Here is a 23,542-nt window from a genome sequence, read left to right on the forward strand (position 1 = left end):
TCATATGTGTCCTCATATGCCTTGTTATGAGTATCTTTCTTCATTATCGAAATATATCGTATGTTTATATTTGATTTAAACGCAGTTTTCTTTCGTCACATTTAAATCACACGTCAATAGCGCCGTCATGCGAAAATGGGTCTTATGCGTTTCGGCAAGCGTTTGTTAAACCCAACATGTGCTCTTGCGCAGTCAGGCCATAGGCGACGCTGTTCGCTTTAAAATCACTCAATATGTTATGTTCTCCTTACCAGAAGGAGGGATAGCTGAGTGGGCTATTTATATGATGGGCGCATATGGAATAAGACCCATTTTCGCATGACGAGGGTCATTACAAATCTCATTGCGAATTGAAAATACCACATTTAAAAACAATGCTTTTTGATACAAAATTGAATTCAAAATAGCAAACTTGTTAATAATGGCAGCCTATCGACGCATTAAGGAATGATTTCCAGACGCGCTGACCAAGTACGGCAAACATTGTGGTATGATAATTAAACGATTTTCTCTTATCGTGACACTATACTATTTCGCTAATGATTGTTTTCTCATCTTGGAGGCGAAATTGAAATTCTGCGAGATGGATTGTAACGCGTAATTGTAACAGGGCCACAATTTGTGTCGTTTGAGCATACAGAGAGTAGTCCGGAATTCCATACACTGAACAGTGCTACATCCTTTGAATTGAGCACATACGCAGTGATGTAGCAAAAATTCAGAGGTTGTATCTCGAATCAGCTTATTAAATATTCGAAAATATTCATGCGTGTCTGTTGGCGTTATGTTAAAGTCACTAAGATGAAAACTGAAACAGCTTCGCCTAAAAGCGCATTAGTGCTCTATACCTATGTTTATGTTAGCGTTGTTGACACCGTGTGAACTGCTCGGGTAACAAGTAAAGCATAAACAGCAATGTTTATATACTTTTATTCCTCCATATACAAGATACGAAGATTATTGTATATTTTGAATTTGTATATGGTGTCAAAAATCAAAAGTTTTGTACACGGAACTTTCATTATGAATTTATATTCTTGGTGAGATAGTCATTTGATATTAGAAAAAATATTCCTTTAATATGATGGTGACTGCAAATTTTCTTTATATTAAGTTCTCATTACCATTTTCATCATACTTTCTTTGCTTTCAGAACTTCCAAAAAAGCATGCTGTTTTTATTTTGTCTTAGTTATTTCTATGAAATAATAAGGATGATAAAAAGTGCACACAAAACTCGACCCGTGCGCTATGACACACACTTTTTAAAGTTGAATGGCGTGTGTTCACTTCAAACTTGCGATTGATTTTGAAAAATGAATTGCGTGTTAAATTATGCAATAGCGAACATCTTCAGTGCCTTCAGCGCTTTGATTGGTACTAGCCGCAGGGACTCGCATACCGGCTGTCCATTTATTATTATACTTAAGGTTCATGGGGGGGGGGATAAAATTCATTAAAACTTCGCTTTGGTTTTTCTTCATTGAATGTGGTACAATATGGTCAAACTATATATCATTTTAAAGCTAAAGACGGATAGAATAACATAAACACATTTTTGACATTCAATATTTGTGTGCTTTATTCGTATTTTGGTTTAAAACCAATACTTTTTTACACTAATTTACAAAATCTCAATCTAAAGTTAGGAATTATATGCACTACCTTAAGTTGAATAAATACAAAGCTATATACATATACAAGGTCAAGTTAGCAACATTTCACAGAACATTATTGTCATAAAACAACAAATTAGTTTTTATTCAACTGCCTTTTTTGGATAAATATCCTAAACATAGTTCTAAAAATAACTAAAACGTAACTACTTTTTAACAATCCAGGTATGGTGGATAATAAGAGTCACAATTCTATTTCAAAGGCTTAACAATTTTGTTATTTACCTCTCAACCAGATTGCAAATTTTAAACCATCTCAAATTGAAATAGATTGCAGACGACATATAAAATTGTAAAGGAATATAAAGAAATTGGCAAAACGATTGATTTTATATTTCGATTCCTTCTACCCATTTGAAAGCGTGGCCATCGCTGTGATCCGTAGAAAAACGTGCAAAACAAATCGGTCGAAACCACGTGCAGTGGTGAGAAAACCTGGTATGTGTATACACATACCTGAGATAACACATGCTTATTTTGACAGTTTGGTGGCAACTTGTAAAACAACTATTAACATTAATCAGCAAGAGATCGCACTAAATAACAGAAATGACCGCGTAGAGATATCATCACTTACCCTATTTGAAATAGTTTCCAGCTGAAAATTGTCCCCCACACGTCTTTTTAGTTAATTTGTATTGTTTTTCTGGAGCCGAAGTGCATCTCACAGAATATCCTACCAACTTCCGTTGTTTTCACTTTCGTTATTAAAAACTCCGTTTAAAATAATTATTACTACTTTTAGATTGTTAAAGCGATGTATTATTATATATTATCAATAGAATAGTATACCGTGATGAATTGAACGGAGTAATCTAGATCTTTCTGTCAGTCTGTAAGCGTACTATTTATTGCGCAATAATAAAGTATATGTGATTCGACAACGATTGTAAACATCGGTGAAATGCTTTTTACATAGTTATTCTTTTGAGTGTTTATGAGGTCTGATCGTGCAGTTTGCAAACATCAACGGAAAGATTACAATCCAATGCATTTGTCATCGTCAACCGTATGGAATGTCAATTAGGCGATGAGTGAGTTTTTAGCATGTTTCTTTCTATTTTATTAATTTAATAATTTATTAATGGTGATGAAATGACATGTGTTCGAGTTTTGATATTTCTAGATATGCAAACTTTTTTTACTATTTAAGCGTAACTTGCCCTCGTCAATGTCGATATCATTCACTAGTTATATAATTTTCCGCCGAAATACGTGGAATAAACATGATTCAGATTTTTGAAAATAATGTATATTTTAGTGTTAAAATCTCTTTGTATTTTGATTGATTTTGTGGATGTTATGATACGTTGATGTACAAAATTGGTAGCAGTTTGAAGGAAAAACATCCATTAAAGCATATATGTATACATTATCAATGTGGCACTCTTCCTTTAGTCAAATTTCAGTTCAATGCTAGGGGTCCCACATTTTTCAAAATGAAGCCTCTACATGAACCTTAACATAATAACCATCATCAAAACGTCAAACATACATCACATAATACAATCTTTCTAACAGTCTTCATACAGTGACATTCTATGTAAATTTAGTTCAATACATATATCAATTATTCAATTTCATATATAATTTCCATAATATGAAATATTAACACATTATTTAAAAAATAACATGTATACCGTGCCAGTTCCCAAAGCTGAATGACGAGAACTGACCACGTTTTAACCATGCACGAAAACCTCGTGCTTCTAGAGCGCCTCTAGCGGCAAATTCATACTGAAGGGAAAGTAATTTTCGACTCATTCAATAAATTTCAAACATCGAAAATATATATATATATATTCAAAGAAGACATTTATTTAAATATTAATGTACAGAGGTCAGAGTCTGGTAAATGGTAATGAGCTTTAGTTAAATTTAAGTGTACATAGTAAACAGAGCTAGTACGATTTGTGTATATATAATATACACAACTAGTACGTTTTGAGAATATATAGTATACCAAGGCAAGTACGATTTGGGTATATAAAGTATACATAACTAGTACGATTTTAGTATATATACCGGTAGTATTCATAGCTAGTAGGATTTTAGTATATAAAGTATACATAACTAGCACGGTTTTACTATCATTTTAGTATATATAATATACATTACTGGTACGATTTTAGTATGTATTACATACATTTCTAGTACGAGTTTAGTTTATTTAGTATACTTAGTTAGTGCGTTTTAGTTTATATAGTACCGGTATACATAACTAGTACGATTTTATCTTTGATCCTAGCTGGGGAAATTCAACTCACAGACGATATGTCGAACGCTAACGCCAACGGATATGACGTCAAGATTACACCAACTGACAACAAGAATAACGTTGGATCGCCGAGGACTCTTACAGTGGTTGTAACAGGTAAGATAGTAAACTTATTTAATGAAACACAATCGTTCTTTAAATCGATTTTACATTCCTTTAACAAAAGACAGCAGCAACAAAGTGAACAACAGGTCCTAAATACAACATAAATCCAACAAAACACACGCATTAAATTTTGTTATTTGCATATCTTACTAAGCTGCTGAAATATTTGTTGATGAAACTCATATGAACAACTATATATTGTTAAAAATGGTGGACTGTGCCATAAAATCCATATTTAAATAAGAGAAAACAGAGCTCGTGCTTGCGCAATTAACATGATTTTGATTATTGCATTCCTGAATTTGCTTGATACGGGTAAGTATTTTCAGTTTAATAATATTTCACAGAAACATTAGTTGTTGTAAAGTCAGTGTGTCTTCACGTATCTGGTATTAATATAATCATATTTTAATGAGTGCTTATTCGTGTTGAGGGGGCGGGGTGCAAGTTTATAAAACATCATGTGAGGTAATACATGCGTTATTGTAGGCCCATCCTGGGAGAAACATATTGGTTATGTCAGCGTTTTCCTTTTTTTTTAAATAGTTTAACATGTGTCCCTCAAAATCCAAATTATCCGCAATTCCAGAACTGAACAACGAGCCCGCATTCACCAACCTACCGCAAATTGTCCCGCTAGACGAGAACGCTGTCGTCGGCAGCACCGTATACACAGTCTCCTTCACCGACGCTGACGCTATCAACGCGCACACGTTTACGCTGGCGGCGTCATCTTACTTCCAGATTGCAACACCGACATGTGCGTAACAAGACTTGTAAAAAAAAGCTAGTCACGTGTACACATGGTATAGCATTTTGCCCGGTTATTTATTAAACTAGTTTACAAACAGATGTATCGTATAAACAAAAAACAATTAGTAAGTGACTTTAAGAATGACATTCTGTCGCCAATACCAAACCACAAGCGATGCCACCACCACCTACACCACCTACACCACCACCACCGCCACTACCACCACTACCACCATCATCTTCATAACAACAGCCACGACCACAACCAACCCCTCCGCATTCAACAGTACCACCACCACAATCATCCCAATCGCCTCCGCAGCCAGTACTACCACCACCATCGCCACCACCGCCATCAACGCCTCAATCAACACCACCATCACCGCCGCAACCAACAATACCACCTGACTGAATCGGAATTGAATAGTAGCCTATTTTAGCTCACCTAATTGCTCAGGTGAGCTTTTCTACCCGGTCTTTGTCCGTCGTATGTCCGTCCGTCCGCTAACATTTGCTCGTAAAATTTCTAGAGGCCACATTTCTTGTCCCATCTTTATGAAACTTTGTCAAAAGCTTTGCCCCAATAAAATCTCGGTCGAGTTCGAAACTGGGTTGTGCCGGGTCAAAAATATGACCCGGTTCTCTATATGCATATAGTGGCAGTTTTCCCTATTTGGCTATAGAGAAGCCTTGTAAACACTCTAGAAGTCACATTTTTTGCCCAATCATCATGAAAGTTGGTCAAAACATTGGTTTTATTGATATCTCGGACGAGTTTGAAAATGGTCGGGATTGTGAAAAACATGGTTGCCAGTGGGCGGGGCATTTTTCTCTATATGTATATAGTGAAAACACACAGTAGAAGTCACATTTTTGGCCCAATTTTCATGAAATTTGCTCAGAACATTTGTTTCCTTGATACGAGAGTTAAGTTAAAATGGTTCCGGTCAGTGGAATAACATGGCTGCTGGGAGAGGGGCAGTTTTCTCATTATGCCCCCCCCCTTCGAAGAAGAGGGGGTATATTGTTTTGCTCATGTCAGTCCGTCCGTCCACCAGATGGTTTGCACATGTCGGTCGGTCGGTCTGTCGGTCTGTCCACCCGGTGGTTTTCCGGATATTAACTCAAGAGCGCTTATGCCAAGGATCATGAAACTTCATAGGTACGTGGATCATGACTCGCAGATGACCCCTATTGATTTTCAGGTCACTAGGTCAAAGGTCAAGGTCACGGCTACCCGAAATAATGAAATGATTTCCAAATCATAACTCAAGAACGCTTATGCCTAGGATCATGAAACTTCATAGGTACAATGATCATGACTCGCAGATGAACCCTATTGATTTTCAGGTCACTAGGTCAAAGGTCAAGGTCACGGTGACCTGAAATAGTAAAATGTATTCTGGATGATAACTCAAGAACGCTTATGCCTAGGTTCATGAAACTTCGTAGGTATATTGATCATGACTCGCAGATGACCCCTATTGATTATCAGATCACTAGGTCAAAGGTCAAGGTCACAGTGTCAAATAACGTATTTGCACAATGGCTGTCAAAGTCACGGTGACTCAACTTAGAAAAATGGTTTCTGGATGCTAACTCAAGAATGCTTACGCCAAGGATCATGAAACTTCATAGGTATATTGATCATGACTCGAAGATGAAATAATGATGAAACTTTACCAGGATGTTTGTCTGGACAATATATAGGTCAAGTTTGGCATTTGGTAAAGATTGAATAAACCGACTCCTCTCAGGTGAGCGAATTAGGGCCATCTTGGCCCTCTTGTTTTATAAATTGCGTTTGAAGCGGGATCCATTACCACGAAGGCAGCCATCAACTACGAGGCGCTAGGTGGCGTGTATTTCTACCCGCTCCGTGTAACCGTCAGTGACGGCATAGCAACGGTGACATCAACGGTCACGTTTACAATCAGTGACGTCAATGAGGCGCTTACATGGAACGCGGTGACGTACAGAACAAACATCGTGGACGGAGCGGTATTTTACTCCACCAATTCTTTTATCAAATAAAGCTCTCCATATTTCCATTTATCTTGATGTAAAACAATTTCGTGTCTTAAATACTTATACCTTTTTGATCACGGAAAAGAAATGCCATACTATGATTTTGTCTTTTCTATTGCCACGAAAAGCAAATCTAATTCGTAGCAGATGTACCGACATTCGTAATCCCATAGGCATTTTTATTGAGGACATTTTACTACTTTCTATACATTTAAATAACATTAAATGCATACATTATTTAAGACATAAACGATTTATAAGAGGGATAATTGTCAGCCATTTTTTTTAAAATCGGGAGTACCAAATATTATTAAATATTTGTATAAAAATAAATGAATAAATGTCTTAAAATCATTTAGCAATACGGCCTTTTATTTGATATAGGTTCGATCCCGTGACACCAAATAGTTTAAAAGCCCTTCTTCATTTAGTATAGTGTTAAATTTACAAACCCGTGTGATGCAATATATCTTGTTGTATGCAATAATCAGAAAATGCACGAATCTGTGTTTAAGTCCATACCTTTCTGTTGACATGCTACAGGCCGTTGGTACCGTACTGACAGACCCTGGGTTCGCCGTCACAGAGGAGGATACCGGGGACACCCACAAATGTTTCATGAACTGCGGCGCATCCGACGGGTACGTTATTTATTACATATGTTGTATCTTCACAGAAAGGTAGTTTATTATACACAGTGTAGCAACGCACTTTGCGTTCGTATTTGGTTGCGTTGTGGAGTTGTATATGCAAATTGTGAGAAGTAACCAACTTTAAAATAGTATGAACATTCCCGTTTCGGCATTTCCAGATGATTTTTTAAATTCATCATCAATAATATCATCAACATCATCAAACATCAGAGATTTACCGCAAGTTAATATGTGTTTTAAATGTCATTCAGACACAATCTGATTCATTACACACAATATTAATGCGTATCCCTTTTTAATTGCAGTTATTTCTCTATGTCGTCAGCTTGTGCTCTAAAAGTGACGTCAATTTACAGTCTGGACGCCGGACTTACCAGTCCGGTCACGTGCATAGTGACCGCAGTAGACAAGGGGTCGCACACTGCTACGGCCACTCTAAGTATCACTATAGGTAGTTACTAATGTTATGTTTTAATTTTTTTCTTACAATAAAGGGAGCTTGTGCATGTAATGAGAACAATACCAAACTCTTCTCAGTAGCCTCCTCTACTGCGTTGGTTTTATCTAACACGGGAGCGTGTCCAAATGACCTATCAAAAGAGTCGCCCGAAAATGTAGAATGTTCGCATGGTCGATTTCTAAATTATTTAATAAACAGTATTTTCTATACAAGCCTTCTAAATGAAAATTTAGACTTGTCTAAAGACTAAGTTCGCCCCTTAACAAAGATGTATATTCTACAGACGACGCCAACAATTATTCGCCGGCGTTCTCGCAGAGTCACTACGCCTTCACGGTGTCGGGATACGCAGGAAGTGGCATATCCGTCGGCACCGTCACCGCTGCCGACGCCGACATTGGGATGTTCGGAACGTTTACGTATACATTGAATACATCATCATTAAATGGCAACTACTTCACGGTATTTTAATGCTAATGTTTTATTGAGTTTACAAGGCATCTACCAGTGTATGTTAGGTGTTATATAGTAAACAAGCCCTGTTGTTTCCCGACTGCAACTACGGGTAGTTCGAAAACGAAGATAATAATACTATCAATATTTTTTACACGTAGCGTTTGAACTTATCAATTTCTCATATACCAAAATAATGTATGTAGCTAAATCAGCAACCACGAATGTAGTTCACCAGCAATTGTGTATCAGTTGGAACGACAATGAAAAGGAAACAAACAACAACAGCAAATGATATATAACATATATAAATAAGACAACATATTTACACTTTACAGTAAAACCAACTATACAAAAATATGTTACAGGCGAACAGTGTGACTGGTGTTATCAGTACCACAGTGAACATGTTAACTGTCTGCAACTGCTCTGGCGGCGCCCTATCCATGTTTGTGACGGCGACGGACAAGGGCGGGCGCACCGGAAGTTCCCAAGTCGTCGTATACGTATCCGATGCTACCACTGCCTCCACAACTACCACCACAGACAGGTGTGAAGTGTATGCTTTTTCTTTTCATATGCAACTAAAGTCTGAAGTAGGGTCTACAGAAAGTTCATCTTCCGTCCGTCTGTCCATTAGTCCGTCCATCACGCTTCTTATGCTGAGATTAATTCTTTTTATATTTAAATGAATACAAATCAAATGTATACTTAATATAAAAGGCGAAGGGAGTAAGTATAAAGTATAACTTATAAAGGCATCAAGTATATTTTCAATATTTATATGACTAATGGCCTTTTTTATTAAGCCCTCAATTATACTTAAGGGATTAAAATAAATCATCATATAATAATAGAGAAGAGTGTGGACAAAGTCAGAGAACAAGCATCGCAACTCTGTTTAAAATATAACCGGAGTTGTTGTCGTGTGTTGCTTTTTTCTTGTGATGTATGCGTTGATTTTGTGTGCAGATATCGAACCTTTTTTGAGGACGCCAAGAACATCGCGTGGTTCTCGGTTGTTATGGCGCTCCTAGCAGTGATAGCGGCGGTCGCAACGTGCGTTATGTTCCGATACGTTTGCGAGGGACCCGCCCTGTGCAAAAATCCTTGCAGACAAAAGTATGTTTCAAACTTATAAGAAAATTGTGCATTATTCATGCAATGTAAGTACATGTATTTTATTCAAACCAGCGCAGACGTAATGGCAGATATTAAAAAGCTATTAAAAATACTGGTAAGAGATTGATTTGTTGGATTACTTACAATCTTTACGGGTCGAAAATGAAAATAAGATATGAAGGTCGCCATGCAACGCGTAAGTTGCTCGTTTAATACACACCTTAGAAGCGGTGATTAAATGAGTCGCGTTCTGAGAAAACTGGGCCTTATGCATGTGCGTAAAGTGCAGTCTGTCTGAGAAAACTGGGCCTTATGCATGTGCGTAAAGTGCAGTCTGTCTGAGAAAACTGGGCCTTATGCATGTGCGTAAAGTGCAGTCTGCACAGCCTTCTCTGAGAAAACTGGGCCTTATGCATGTGCGTAAAGTGCAGTCTGCACAGCCTTCTCAGGGGCGACACTTTCCTTTAAACGAAAAATACCATTAAAGCGGAAAATGTCGTCCCTGATTAGCATGTGCGGACTGCACAGGCTAATCTGTGATGACATTTTACGCACATGTATTATGCTCAGTTTTCTCATAAAGCGTCTCAAATATGTTCACGACACCAATAACTGATCCTTCTAGAGCTCTTCCCTTAATGCCTTGAAGTTTTCTAATGGACGTATAGCATCACTAGGTGCATCGTTTCTGTGAGAAGTAATGCTCTATTTTCACCGGCAGAATCCTGCTATACACATATTTAAATCCACGCAAGATTCTCTCCCACAGATACACCATCTGGTCGACGCGCCTCTACAATCAGACGCCCCGTGAGGTGTACAACCCGTCACCGAGACCACCGCCGAGACCACAGCCTTTACAAACCAGTATGTAATAGGCATAACTACTAATTATCATTATGTAAAGTCATCATCATCATCTTTTTCTTCATCTTCATCTTCTTCATCATCTTCATCATCATCATCACCATCCATCATCGCAATCATCGCCATCAGCACCATCAGCATCGTCGTTATCTTCTTCTTCTTTATATTCATGAGGGCCAACATATTCAACATCACATTCAACAGCGCCGTTTTGTTCATCATTATCGATTTGTGTTTTCATTTTTTTTAATGTATATTCAGGGTACAGGATCACGAGACTTTGTGTGAACTGGTAAAATGCGCTTTTTTTCGGATAACTTATTAAAACAATTCTTCTTAAGAAATTCAACTAGTGCATAAAAGACAGATTTTTATGCTGCTAATGGCAGTGTGAAATACGTAAGAATTACTTTATTTAATAAGCACGTGTTCTTGTTCAAAAATGCTATGTGTATTGCATTCATTATACGGTTATGCTTAACGCAACGTGGAATTGTGTCACCAATTTCGGGCGTATTCAAGGTTTTATTCTTATTCCTTATGATATCGGCACAAACTGCTAGAAAAACAGTATTTTATGCACTTAAGATTTTTGCAAATGAATTTCAATAATTTGAGATATTTGCAAAAATAAAGATCTTAACGTTATGTTTACATGCTGTCCAGCCCGTGTGTAACACCATAAAAACTCCGTTGATTCTGCACTCTGTATTTGAAATAACAGACCTTTAAATGTAACACTTGTGCTTCAACTGCTTATTTATTTCAGTTAGGAAACCTCCCCCACCAAAAGGTAAGTTTTACAAACCATATTTAAATCTCAACGTGTTACATCAATAATAGGAAACATTATGGTCCCCATTCGCAGTTATCTTAGAAAAAAAACGTGCAGTTTTACCGAAAAAGATAATAACCGGTGCGATATTTAATTGATACTGACGCTGGTATGCATCCGACCCCATTTCAACTAAATTGCTTTCAATTTAGAATCATGAGATTACGGGCGACGTTTTTCCTGTGCTTTGTTACAGATGAGTTTGTGAATTATCTGTGACTTCCCTGCAATTCAACTGGATACCCATGCGCCATTCATTTATCTTAAAAAACAACATATTGTATAATTATCAATTAACCAAGTCTGCATAGTATCAATGTAACAAATTACAAAGGCTTAAAAAGATTATAATTAATCAACAGAATATTCATGAGTGTAAGATAAATACAATTGGATGATATATATAAGGTTTCAGTTTCTGCAAACTTAGTCTCCCCAATAAAATAATTAGAATAGTAATTGGTTTCTTTAATATTTTTCAGGCTACCAGTTTTGGCGGAGTGAGAAAACCGGACTTTAATGACGGCATGAGTTACGTCACGCATTACGTTTCAGAGAACATGACGAGTTCCTAAATTTAGCAGATCTTTGGGGTTTTAAATACATGTATGTGCTTTTGTAAAGTCAATTCCATTTTATCACAGAACATTTACCCATTCATGCCTAGCGTCCTGAACAAAGGACATTGCAAAGAGCGTAGACCAAGATGAGACGCCGCATAATGCGGCGTCTCATCTGGGTCTGCGCTGTTTGCTTAAAGAAATTTCTGTAAGAAATATTCTAAATATAGAAATAAATATACTAGACATCCCTAAATTTGGAAATTGATCCAACTTAGAAGGAGTCCACTGGGCATAAATGGGTTAACAACAATTGCTTCTTAAGAGAATGATGATGTAAAGAACAAAAACTCCTCCAACATTAAACAGGCATATCAAGTCATTCATGTATGCATTTTCTAGCACACACAAAGATTCTTATTTGTTACAATAATAATCGATTATACTTGCATACATTTTGTTTGTAGAAATTATATCGAATACTATTGCAAGTTTTCAGTCTGTGGAGTACTCTACACAACTTGTAAATCAATGTCTTTAGATCTACATCTATCTGTTTTGAAATGCACGTTTTGTGTGTGTTTTTTATTCACAAGGTCGTGTCTTTACTTTCACAAGGTCATGTCTTTACTTTCAAAATGTCATGTCTTTACTTTCACAAGGTCGTGTCTTAACTTTCATTTAATAATAGGTATGGGTCTAAATCTCTTCATTTAATTAGTGAAACTGATAGAAAATTATATCCGCAGACTCATGGTAAATTATTCATTATGCAATTATGATACCCCAACTACTGGGTGTGGGGCATATTGGAGTCGTTCTTTTCTGTCGGCCCATCTTTACTTATTCAGTCAGTGGCGAAAGTAGTTCTTATTGTAACTTACCCATTCATTGAACGATTTTAAAATAAAGGTTACACATGTTCACAGACGCGCAACAACCATCAGCTTACCTTACAGTTAAATGTCAGATTGTGTGGTATTATGTCAAAAAACACCGATGTATTGTGAAAATATGTTGTTTACAGTTATAACAATGAAGAATTGCCATAAATATCTGGGAAAATCAAGTGGCTCCCTTTACGTTAAGATATAAAATGTAGTTCTATATTGTACAAAATCTAGATATGCCGCTGTTTAACTTGACCATACCTCAAATTAATTTAAAATAATGTTTCTATGTAATGACGTGTACGCGCAAAAACTAGGTCAGGATAAAACAGTTAGGTCGTAACATGGACTATTTTTTCAAATGATGGCTCGCCTACTCTAATTTACAATGTATTTAATAAAAACAATGTAAACATAATATTGATTAGTTTGTTATGTTTCCATCTAACTGCTTTACCGGCGTTTATAATGGATGAATCGCAAATAATGTGGCAACAATCAAAAGTTCTAAATAACATGCCAACAGGGATGAAAATAGATAAATGGAAAAATACTGTATGGTGATAAGATTATTTACGTTTTACAACTCATTATTTAAAGGTTAAATAACAAACTTATTTAATTGACCGCTTCAAAAAAAGATTAAAGATTAAATAATATGCTGTTTTCTCAAAATTTGAACCATCTTTATTATATAACCTAAGCTAAATGCAATGAGTTCATTCCTTAATACGATTTGAAACCAACCAGATGGATCAAATAAACTTTGAGATATAACTCGGAGAAGCAAAATGTAGAAGACATCTTTACCCGAAAGACGTTTAAATGCATTACAATAGATGTCATGAAAACCGCATCTGAAACTACTTCCACAAAATCACATACCGTTCATCAGTACTACATTTTTAAGAAGTACCAAGTAATGCATAGTGTTTACATAAAATTGTAAAATACGAAAAAGAAAGGCAAATGTGCAATATGATCACACCATTCGGTTTAAAAATTGCAAGTTGCCAATGTAAATATTTCAATAAATGTAGAAACTATGCTAATACTGAATTTATTATCCCATGTATGCCTAGCGTCTAGAAAAAAGGCCTTGGCAACAGCGTAGACCCAGTTGAGACGCCGCATCATGCGAAAAGTAAAAAGTAATGACATTTTAATTTACACCCCACTGTCCCTTTTCCTCTTATTGTTTTTCTATTGTTAAATTCATCCTCTGCACTTGCAAAGAATATCAAAACAAATCCTGTCATATGTAATCATGCTTTAAATGTGTGTACTTGGATGCATTGCTGTACCTTCTGAATATCCTGAATTAATGGTATTGACATTGAACAAAACAAGGTCATGCACTACTGTATCAGCAATTCAGGTCTTTCTCCAGAAATTTGCTAAGGCATTCACCGGATACTGGATTACCCGTTTGAATTTTAAAATTTTAGGCACTTAATAAGATGTTACTGTACTTAAAAAAGTGCAATAATTGAACAAATACATAAAATCTAATCAGCCTTTAAAAACTGTTGAATCTTTTTATTGTTATGTCTTTCATGATATTGAAGAATGACAGCAACACAAATTGGTGAGAAAATGTAATAAATTAAAGATTTAGACACAGGGTCTGCGCTGTTTGCTTAAAGGAATTTCTGTAAGAAATATTCTAAATTTAGAAATAAATATACTAGACATCCCTAATTTTGGAAATAAATTGATCCAATTTAGAAGGATGGGAGAGTCCACTAGGAATAAATGGGTTAATGACGACATAGTGTCGACCACTTTAATCATGCTGTTAATTGCGTAGATGACGATATGATTCAATGGTTAATGCAAGTTTTTCTGATGATCAGAAGTGACAACGTAAAATCTCGGTCACTAAGCCTGAGAATATCCTATGAGGCCTCTGCAATATATGCCGAAAGAAGAAATACAATGTTTTTGTTTTCATTATTATTAAACATAAACCCCTTTATAATAAGAAACACTTTCATTTCTTATTTTAAAAAATACTGGAATGCATTATTGTTTGCCTCTTATTTAGTGTAATTAGTGTATTGATTAATGTGATGTTTATATATAAAAGTATCTATGTCTATTTAATAATACGTCCTATATGTATTACAATTTCGTCGAAAACCTATTAAAATTTAAACCAGCATTGTTTGAATTAAAAGGCTATCGCCTTACTGTTATGGAGCCGACATCACATCCAGATCCCAAGGTCAATGCCATAACTCTGTCTTTCAAATGTTATTGTAAATTGTTCTGATAAAACTGGGCATAATGCATGTGCGTAAAGTGTCGTCCCAGATTAGCCTGTGCACTCCGCACAGGCTAATCCGGGACGACACTTTCCGCCTAAACTTGATTTTCGGTAAGAAGGGACTTCCTTGAAACTAAAAATACCATAAAAGCGGAAAGATACTATTGTAAATTTACCAGCTTTCCCTTCATATGTTAAAGCTCTAAAAATATTTATCATTAGAATGCAAACTATCCCCACAAAGTGCGGATTTTGTATGCTGAACATATTTAATGAGTATACTTTTTAAATGTATTCATATGATGTTACGTATTAAATAGATGTTATTAGCATATTTCAAAACAGATTATTTTCATACAAACAAACAGTGTAGCTCCATGTTGATTCACATACATTATTGTGATAAAACATATCAGTTAAGATGATAAAATCATACAAATATCTAGTTACTATTTTGCGGTCGAGTTGTAAAGAAATAGCCATGTCATGTCGTTTATCAATACAACACAAACTGTCGTGAAAACGATACGATGAATACGGTTATCAAGCTTTATTTGCAGATACCATTTGAAATAAGAGACTGATTTTACGATGTGATTTATGAGAGGTGTAACAAACATTTATGGCAACATTTTATGGAGCTCAGGTGTCCAGTATCCCGGTCGGTCATATGCATGTAATTAAAGTTAAAAGAACGTCTTTTAAAGTCACGATTTCAATATCAAAATACTTTACCACGACCTTCATCTTATATGCATGTTCAATGTCGCATTCAGGGTATTCATCCACTAAACGGGTGATAGCTCTAGTTTTTTGTTAAGAAAAAATGTAGGCGAAGAAAGATAACATATTACTTTTATCCCATTGTGTAATCGACAAAGTCAGGAAACATTTTAGAAAAAACACCGTTTCACTAAATAGTGTATGATATATTTGTAATGTATTCAGAGGACTTATGGGAGACGCCAATAAATTGGCAAATGAGGTATATGTTAGGACTGCAAGGGTAATAAAAGCCATCTTAGAGCATTACATTATGAACGAAACACAAGATAACAATTCGGTTATGTTCTGGTACGAAATTATGGTTATAGTCAGTGATTTGTAGCTTTGAAAGTAAATCCTGCGAATAGAATTTGTATAGAAAACTTTGAAGATGGCTGTATGGCAGATGCCAACAACCAATGCCACGCATATAACGACTATGTACGTTAAGAAAGAGACGTGGTGTTTTATGCTTTCAGAAGGTATAAAAATGTGCAAAGAACCTTGATGTTTTTATGGGACAGAACCCCTAATCTTCAAATTCTTTAAGACTGTTATAACATGGCCATGCAGGAATTTAATTATCACATGGGGCACACGTTGGCTATTATATTTTCTCATTCACTTATAAATGATATAGGTAAAGGGTTACATTGACACCTAGATAACAATCTTCTTTATTTCAATTATGCTTGCCTTTATATTTTCCAGTAATCATGTTTAATATGACTATATCAAATGAATTCTGATCTTGGCATTATTGTAATACTTGTATGAATTTCTTACACAACTCACATAATTAACATTTGTTGCAATGTTATATCTCAATAAAAATGGCAATGCACAGCGTGTCTAAATTGCAATAAATGATCTCTTAATAAAAACAGTTGATTTGTGTAATTCTCTACAATTCAATGTATTTATTAGAAATATGTACGTAAGTCTGCAAGTAAGATCCGTAGCTTAATACAACTGGACCCTGCTAAATCAAGGTAGTTGATAGTCACACGGTCGTTAACTTTATGTTCATTTAGACAATTACTTGCACAAATGGATTAATTTATATCGTCTTACTGTGGTAAGGTATGTCGACATAGTTGTGTAGCTTTTACTCGCCATAACGACATTAAGTTGAAGTGTCGACGTAAATGTTTCCGGCTTTTCCCGAAAAAATATTTGGTCGACATGATCTACGTCGACAAATCAACATAATTTTCGGCGCCAGGCTCTTGTGAAAATGACTTGTCATCATAGTTTTAGTCGGCACGATGAGTTATTTTTTACGCCATGACACGTTTTCATATCATGCCGTCATACAATGTTGGCATCATCACAGCATCAGGGTGTACCATATACGCTTCGATACAAATGCAATTAAAGATGACATGATTCTTGCATGGAATCGATCAAGTGTATGGAAACGTATATGGTACACCCTGATACTGTGATGATGTCAACATTCTTTGACGGCATGATATGAAAAAGGTGCCATGTCGTCAAAAATAACTCATCATGTCGACTAAAACAACGATGGCAAGTCATTTTCAAAAGAGCATGACGCCTAAAATTATGTTGATTTGTCGACATAAGATATGTTGCCAAGACGTAAACAATCCGCATGTTGGAATAAGAGCGTACATTTCTGACAATATTTTATCCTTTAGCCGTTTTGTAAATTTAACTATTTCTGTGTTGTTTACTGTATGACGGCATATATCTTGATGACTTGCAAGTAACAAAATGTTGACATGGCGATATAACTGAAGGAGTCGATATATTTTATGTGGACAAATAGTGTTGTTTAAAAATTATGGAATCGTATATGGTACCCAAATAATTTGGTCATGCCGAATTAGTTTATATCGACTTACTGTGAAATAACATGGTATGTCTTCATAGTTTTGGGTTTCAAAATCTGTGTTAGGGTTTCAAAAAATGCTCATAACTTCTATGTCGCTTCAGATGTAACCTTCATAGTTGGTAAGCATGTGTAAATGGACAAGACCTTACCATACGCACATAATGTTTGACCCCTTTTACCTTGACCTTGAACTTAGGGTCCGCGTTTAGGATTCAAAATCAGCGTTCAGGTTTCGAAAAATGCTCATATGCTCTATCAAAGCATTTTTTCGGGGGCATATGTCATCCTATGGAAACAGCTCTTCTTCATTCAACTTTAACCATTTCTATAACTCTCAAAACTTTTAAATGAAAGTACAAAACACTGTTATTCATGGCAATGTAATCATTTTGATTCGATGAGTTATTACCCATAATGTTTGTATGTCTGCACTCAGCAGTCACTAATTGAATTTGTATAAAAAATATAGAAGTACCAAGATGCGCGTACGGTCACATATGTATATATGGTAATGCATACGTACGTACGTACGTACTAATTGAATTTGTATTAAAATATAGAAGTATACATACATACGCACGCACGCACGCACGCCCGCGCGCACGCACGCACGCACGCACGCACGCACGCACACACACACACACACACACACACACACACATACATACTATTGGTCCTTTCAATGCCTATGTCAACACATTGGCTGCCCAGTGTTTAGCTCACATAAGCACTTAAGTGCTCATGGTAATATTTGATCGACCTGTGTCCGTCGTGAAACTATGCCTTGTGAACACTAGAGACCGCATTTCTTGTCCGATCTTCATGAATCTTTTTCAGGGCATTTATTCAAATCATACCTCAACCGAGTTCTAAACTGGTCATGTGGGGTCGGAAACAAGGTCACTTGGTCAAAAAAATAAAGACCTTGTGAATACTCTAGAAGTCACTTTTACTTTGCTAAAATGTTTGTGTAAATGATATGTCGCTTCTTGAGTTGGAAAATGGTTCTGGTATGTTGAAAAACATGGCCGCCAGGGGGGCGGGGCAGTTTTCCGGACATGGCTATAAAGTTACATTGTTATGCACATTTTTCCCTATCATGAAACTTGGTCAGAATTTGGTTCTATTGATTTCATGGACGAGTTCGAAAATGGTCGAGATCGGTGGGAAAAATGGCTTTTAGGGGGTGGGGCAGTTTTCTCTATATGTATAGTTTGTTTGAAACTGGTTCTGGCTGTCAAAAAACATGGCCACCGTGAGGTCATTTTCCATATATTTTATGTAGTAAAAGAAGCTTGTGAACACCCTTAAAGACACTTTTTTGCAAATCATTATGAAACTGTTTTTCTTTTTTTTCCAGTGTGTATATGTATACATACTGTCATGCCCTATATTGTTTATGAAAACATGTGTTTATGTACATGTACATAGTTCATTTTTACCGTTTATGTTTTGCATCTAAATGACTATGTCACTGTTATTTAATGCTTTTATTGGATGCTGTGTGGAAGTTAGAGCTGATAACAGCCGATGCCTACCTTTTGCGCTTCTTTATTATTTGTAATATCCTTTTTAAAAGTCTCATTTTATTAGTGTCTGTTAATGTGGCAGCCATTTTTGCATAAACAGGAAGTTGATTTCCTGATGCTGACATAAGTGCACTCTGGGTAGTTTACAGTGACTACAGTATTTTGACAGACTAGTCATACGATATCATTTGTTAAATACTCGTATTCCTTCTTAAAAATTGTTTAAAAAGGTAATAGTTGTCTTTATAAATGATTTATTTATTTAATTGATATGTATTTGACTTCTGTTTCATAGTAATATTGTCAGAAATATCGTTTTAATATCAGTGACATTTACCGTGTCAGGAACGCTCAAATTCTATTGTGCACTCTTGCGCGCTTTGCTGCGCGTTGTTTGTGCGATTTCATATGTGCGCTTTTACGTTATTATTGCACAACGTTATGTGTGCGCTTTTGGAGAGTATAAAAGGCACTGAAAATTCTCATTCAAAGACTCTGAACTTTGTTTTCCTAGGTGTGAGACCTATTTTATTTTTCTTATATAAGCATTTAAAATACAGTTTTCAATAAGACTTAGCTATTAAAATTAAGGCTGAATTTTATAAATACTTAAAAATTGCATTTGTCATCTTTTTAGAACATTATAAAATAGAAAGTGCAAATACTTAACATGACACATGTACGTGTATATTGCTGTATTATAATGTAAATGTCTGAAAATTAATCTGTCTGTTAAGAAATATATATATTGAAAGTTGTTATTTATTTATTCGTTATGAATGAATAAAATTTAGAAAGGTTATAACTCTTGAGTTTGTATATTTTTTTGACAATTTTAAAACAACTGAATAGGCAAAATGTTATTCTTAGTTTACTGTTTATCAGAGTCCATTTTAGTTCCATGTTAAACTTGAAGAAAAGCTTCAAGTTTGGAAAAGTTAAAGAAATTGAAGTAAAATCACAGCTACCGCTCGGCTCGTGACAATACGTTGCAACGCTTTATAATTTTAAGGTTTTCAAATCGTCAAAAGATATATATAATGGCTATATTGGACTATGGTAAATGTTCAGTAATACTATTACCTCACAAATATCATAACTAAAACGAAATTTGCGAATCTGAAACAACTTTTTTCAATTTTATCAATTTACCAGACCGTGAAAAGATCCCTTTAATGATGCACATATTTTTTAGTGTGTATAGATAATCAATGCTGTATAAATGATGTAAACATTGTAATAACAGATGAAAATTCAATAATCCTCGCGTTTAATATCTATGTCTGTGATAAAATGGTATTAGAAAGTTCCCATTCTCTATCAAAGGATTCTTAATTGTTTTTTGTAATTGAAATTTTTCTCAAGTTATCATATTCATATTTGAGGTATTTCTTGGCTCCTGCTATGCTTGGAATGATTTTTTTGTTTAACACTTGTATTAGAATAGCTTTAAAAATAAAAATTACATTATTTATGGTACTAGCAGACTTCGTTAAATATCCAAAAGAAAAATTGTCTTATCAATAAATGGAAAAGATTATCCGGGTAGCATTTCGTCAATAATTGTTTTAGATATCTGACATTCCCAGAATAAATGTTCTAAAGTTTCATCACTTTGTTTGCATAAAGAACGTAATGGATCATTAGTAATTTTCATTTTATTTAAGAGACTATTTGTTCCAAGTATTCTGTGAGTTATTCTATATTTGAACCACTGCACTTTTACGTCATTGGTTATTAAAATGGTAGCTAAAATATGCAATTCCATTCTTTTTTATTACCTCTGGCATTAAGTTAAGTACACCATTTTGCTTTTTCTGATGGTTGTTCATTATTTTTATTTATAATGATGAATAGTCTTTTTGCTCCAGATTCTTTTTTCAGTAAAAGTTGTAATAAAGGGGGCAAAAAGGGTTTTATAATTTGTTGGGTGGGACAAGATACATTTTTCTTTCAAAAACTCATCTATTGCTTTTTTACCCCTGTTTAATGAATGGAATTTTTGGGCAAATTATACATTCTATTTATTTCATCTTAAGGAATAAAGGTTCCATTTTTAAATATATCCCCTATACAATGAATTCCAGCATCAAACCATGACCTAAAGAAAATACTTTTATTTCCTATTAATATGTTTGGATTGTAGAAAAGTGGATAATATAGAAACTCTTCTGTGTTTAAATCCAATTTATTACAATAAAGTGAGAAGCTTTTTAAAGCATCTACACAAAAAGGATTTCAAATTCTATTAGCTGTATTTAAAGCGTAATGATAACTGCAATTAACGAGTTTATACTTATCAAAATACAGTTTGTGATGTCTATCCAATTTCCACTAAAGGATTGAAGTTTTTGTAGCCAGCGAAGTTTCAATGCTGGAATAAATGCATCCAAAATGATCATTTTTAAACCTCCTTCATTATGTTCTTTTACTATTTTTGTGAACTTTATTTTACTATGCCCAACCCAAATAAAACTGAGAATAGAAGATTTTATTGAATTTAATATGGTAATGGGTGGGTTGGGCAATGATGACACAATAACTGTTTTTATAATCACTATTTTGCTAATGTGTTAAAATTCTTCTTTTCCAATTTTTCAGAATGTTTTCCATTTTAACAATTTTTTCATCGTAATTTAATTGTTAACATTTTTGACGGGTCTACATGGAAATGTATTCCAAGCATTTTAAAGCTTTGTTTTATCCAATTTAGTTTCCATTTGGTTTTTATGGTATATGAACTATATTTGTTCTTGCCAATCCATACAACATTTGTTTTATCAAAATTAACATTAAGGCCTGAAATATATGCAAAATTATGTATAACAGTAAGTGTCTCATTTAGGGATTGTTCGGTACCGTCTTATAAAATAGTAGTATCATCAGCAAACAGGGACAATATGTTCAGTTCCCAAAATGGTTATACCTTTTATATTATTGTTATTTCTCAATACAAGTGACAAAACTTCGGCACAGAGGATAAAAATGTAACATGAGATGAGATCTCCTTGCCTGCAGCCCCTTTCAATAGGGAAAAAGTTAGATAAGTATGTGTGTGTGTGTGTGTCTTTGTGTGTGTGTGTCTTTGTGTGTGTGTGTCTGTGTGTGTGTGTGTGTGTGTGTGTGTGTGTGTGTGTGTGTGTGTGTGTGTGTGTGTGTGTGCGCGCGCGCGCGTGTGTGTGTGTGTGTGCGCACGCGTGCGTGCATCTGTGCACGTGCGTTGGTGTGTGAGTTCGCGTGCGTATGTGTAAAGTGTGTGTTTGTAAAATGTTTACAGCTTATGTGTTTCGAGTCGTTAGTACTCGATTTACACTGTAACCAAAAAAAGGGGACTGTGTCATATAACAATAACAACAACAAGAAAAACAACACCATGGCACCTGTCGACTTAACGAAGCTCAATACTACTCGGACCATACTAATATGCATACATGAACAAACGACTTATGTTTTACAATTATAATATTGTGCAATGGCATATTATGGGTAATTGTTTTATCACGCTATATTCCCCATTAGTATATCTAGGCCTCTAAATGAGCAAATATAAAAACATATATTACTACTACTTGCACGTGTGCGTGTGGATGGGTGTGTAAGTGTGTGTGTGTGTGTGCGCGCGCGTAAGCGTGTGTGTGTGTGTGTTTGTACATGCGTGCGTACGTTGCGTGTGTGAACTTACACCGTATGAGATTGGGTCTTATAACAATAGACATAGATTAAGATCGATTATATAAGTATGATATGCTTAAAAAAGTGCGTATCCTTATCGAATAAGAGAGAGAAAAAAAGTACTTAAATTAGGAGATTACAAACAATAAAAAACCAAGAGAACAACAGGATCAAAAAACACACAACACAGATATTAGGGTGGTCTAGTTAAAATGTCATGATTAAACTGGTACACGTATTACAAGTACGTGAATATAGACTGTTAATGATATGATATAGCAAAAAAAAACACCGTCAGTTCTAACCCTATGTTACCGGCGTCGATTTGTGCTAGCTGAAACCCTGCTGGCGTACGATAGTGAAGCTACCGCCTTCGGCCATGGTTTGTTGAGCCACGTCGGAAAATGTTCGTAATCGATTATCTCAGAGCGCTCTTTACCTCTAAAGCGTGCATACAGCTTCCCATCGAACGACCACGCTCGCTCCACCGTCTCGGGGTCCTTATGCCTAACGGACGCTAGAACTTCAGCGTTCAATTTTGTCAGGTCTTCATTCAAGAAAATACGGGAACCTTTGAGTAGCTTTGCATTTCGCATAACATCCGATTTTGTTTGGCGCCGTATGAACCTGACGATGACCGGTCGGATCTTCTCTCGGTGATGTTTCCCTATCCTATGCGCTATGTCTATATCCTCCTTTTCAACGCGCCGACCAAGCTTGGAACTTAAAAGGGACGACACCTGTTAAGTCAACGCTATTGAGGACTG

At 35.5% G+C, this 23,542-nt stretch overlaps 1 protein-coding gene across 1 annotated transcript in view; it reads left to right on the forward strand.

The window, feature by feature from the left end:
- The window catches only part of LOC127871463 (protocadherin Fat 4-like), a 31,886-nt gene extending 18,789 nt beyond the window's left edge, over positions 1–13,097 (forward strand). Inside the window, exons 11-21 of the mRNA XM_052414407.1 lie at positions 3,924–4,049; positions 4,648–4,818; positions 6,622–6,812; positions 7,383–7,480; positions 7,798–7,943; positions 8,236–8,414; positions 8,774–8,955; positions 9,378–9,527; positions 10,297–10,394; positions 11,164–11,187; positions 11,712–13,097. Coding sequence (XP_052270367.1) covers positions 3,924–4,049; positions 4,648–4,818; positions 6,622–6,812; positions 7,383–7,480; positions 7,798–7,943; positions 8,236–8,414; positions 8,774–8,955; positions 9,378–9,527; positions 10,297–10,394; positions 11,164–11,187; positions 11,712–11,749 — 1,403 coding nt within the window. The 3' untranslated portion in view covers positions 11,750–13,097. The remainder of the gene's footprint in view (positions 1–3,923; positions 4,050–4,647; positions 4,819–6,621; positions 6,813–7,382; positions 7,481–7,797; positions 7,944–8,235; positions 8,415–8,773; positions 8,956–9,377; positions 9,528–10,296; positions 10,395–11,163; positions 11,188–11,711) is intronic.
- The last annotated feature ends 10,445 nt before the right edge of the window (positions 13,098–23,542 follow it).

The sequence above is a fragment of the Dreissena polymorpha genome, chromosome 3 (assembly GCF_020536995.1).
Source record: "Dreissena polymorpha isolate Duluth1 chromosome 3, UMN_Dpol_1.0, whole genome shotgun sequence".
NCBI classification, from domain to species: domain Eukaryota; kingdom Metazoa; phylum Mollusca; class Bivalvia; order Myida; family Dreissenidae; genus Dreissena; species Dreissena polymorpha.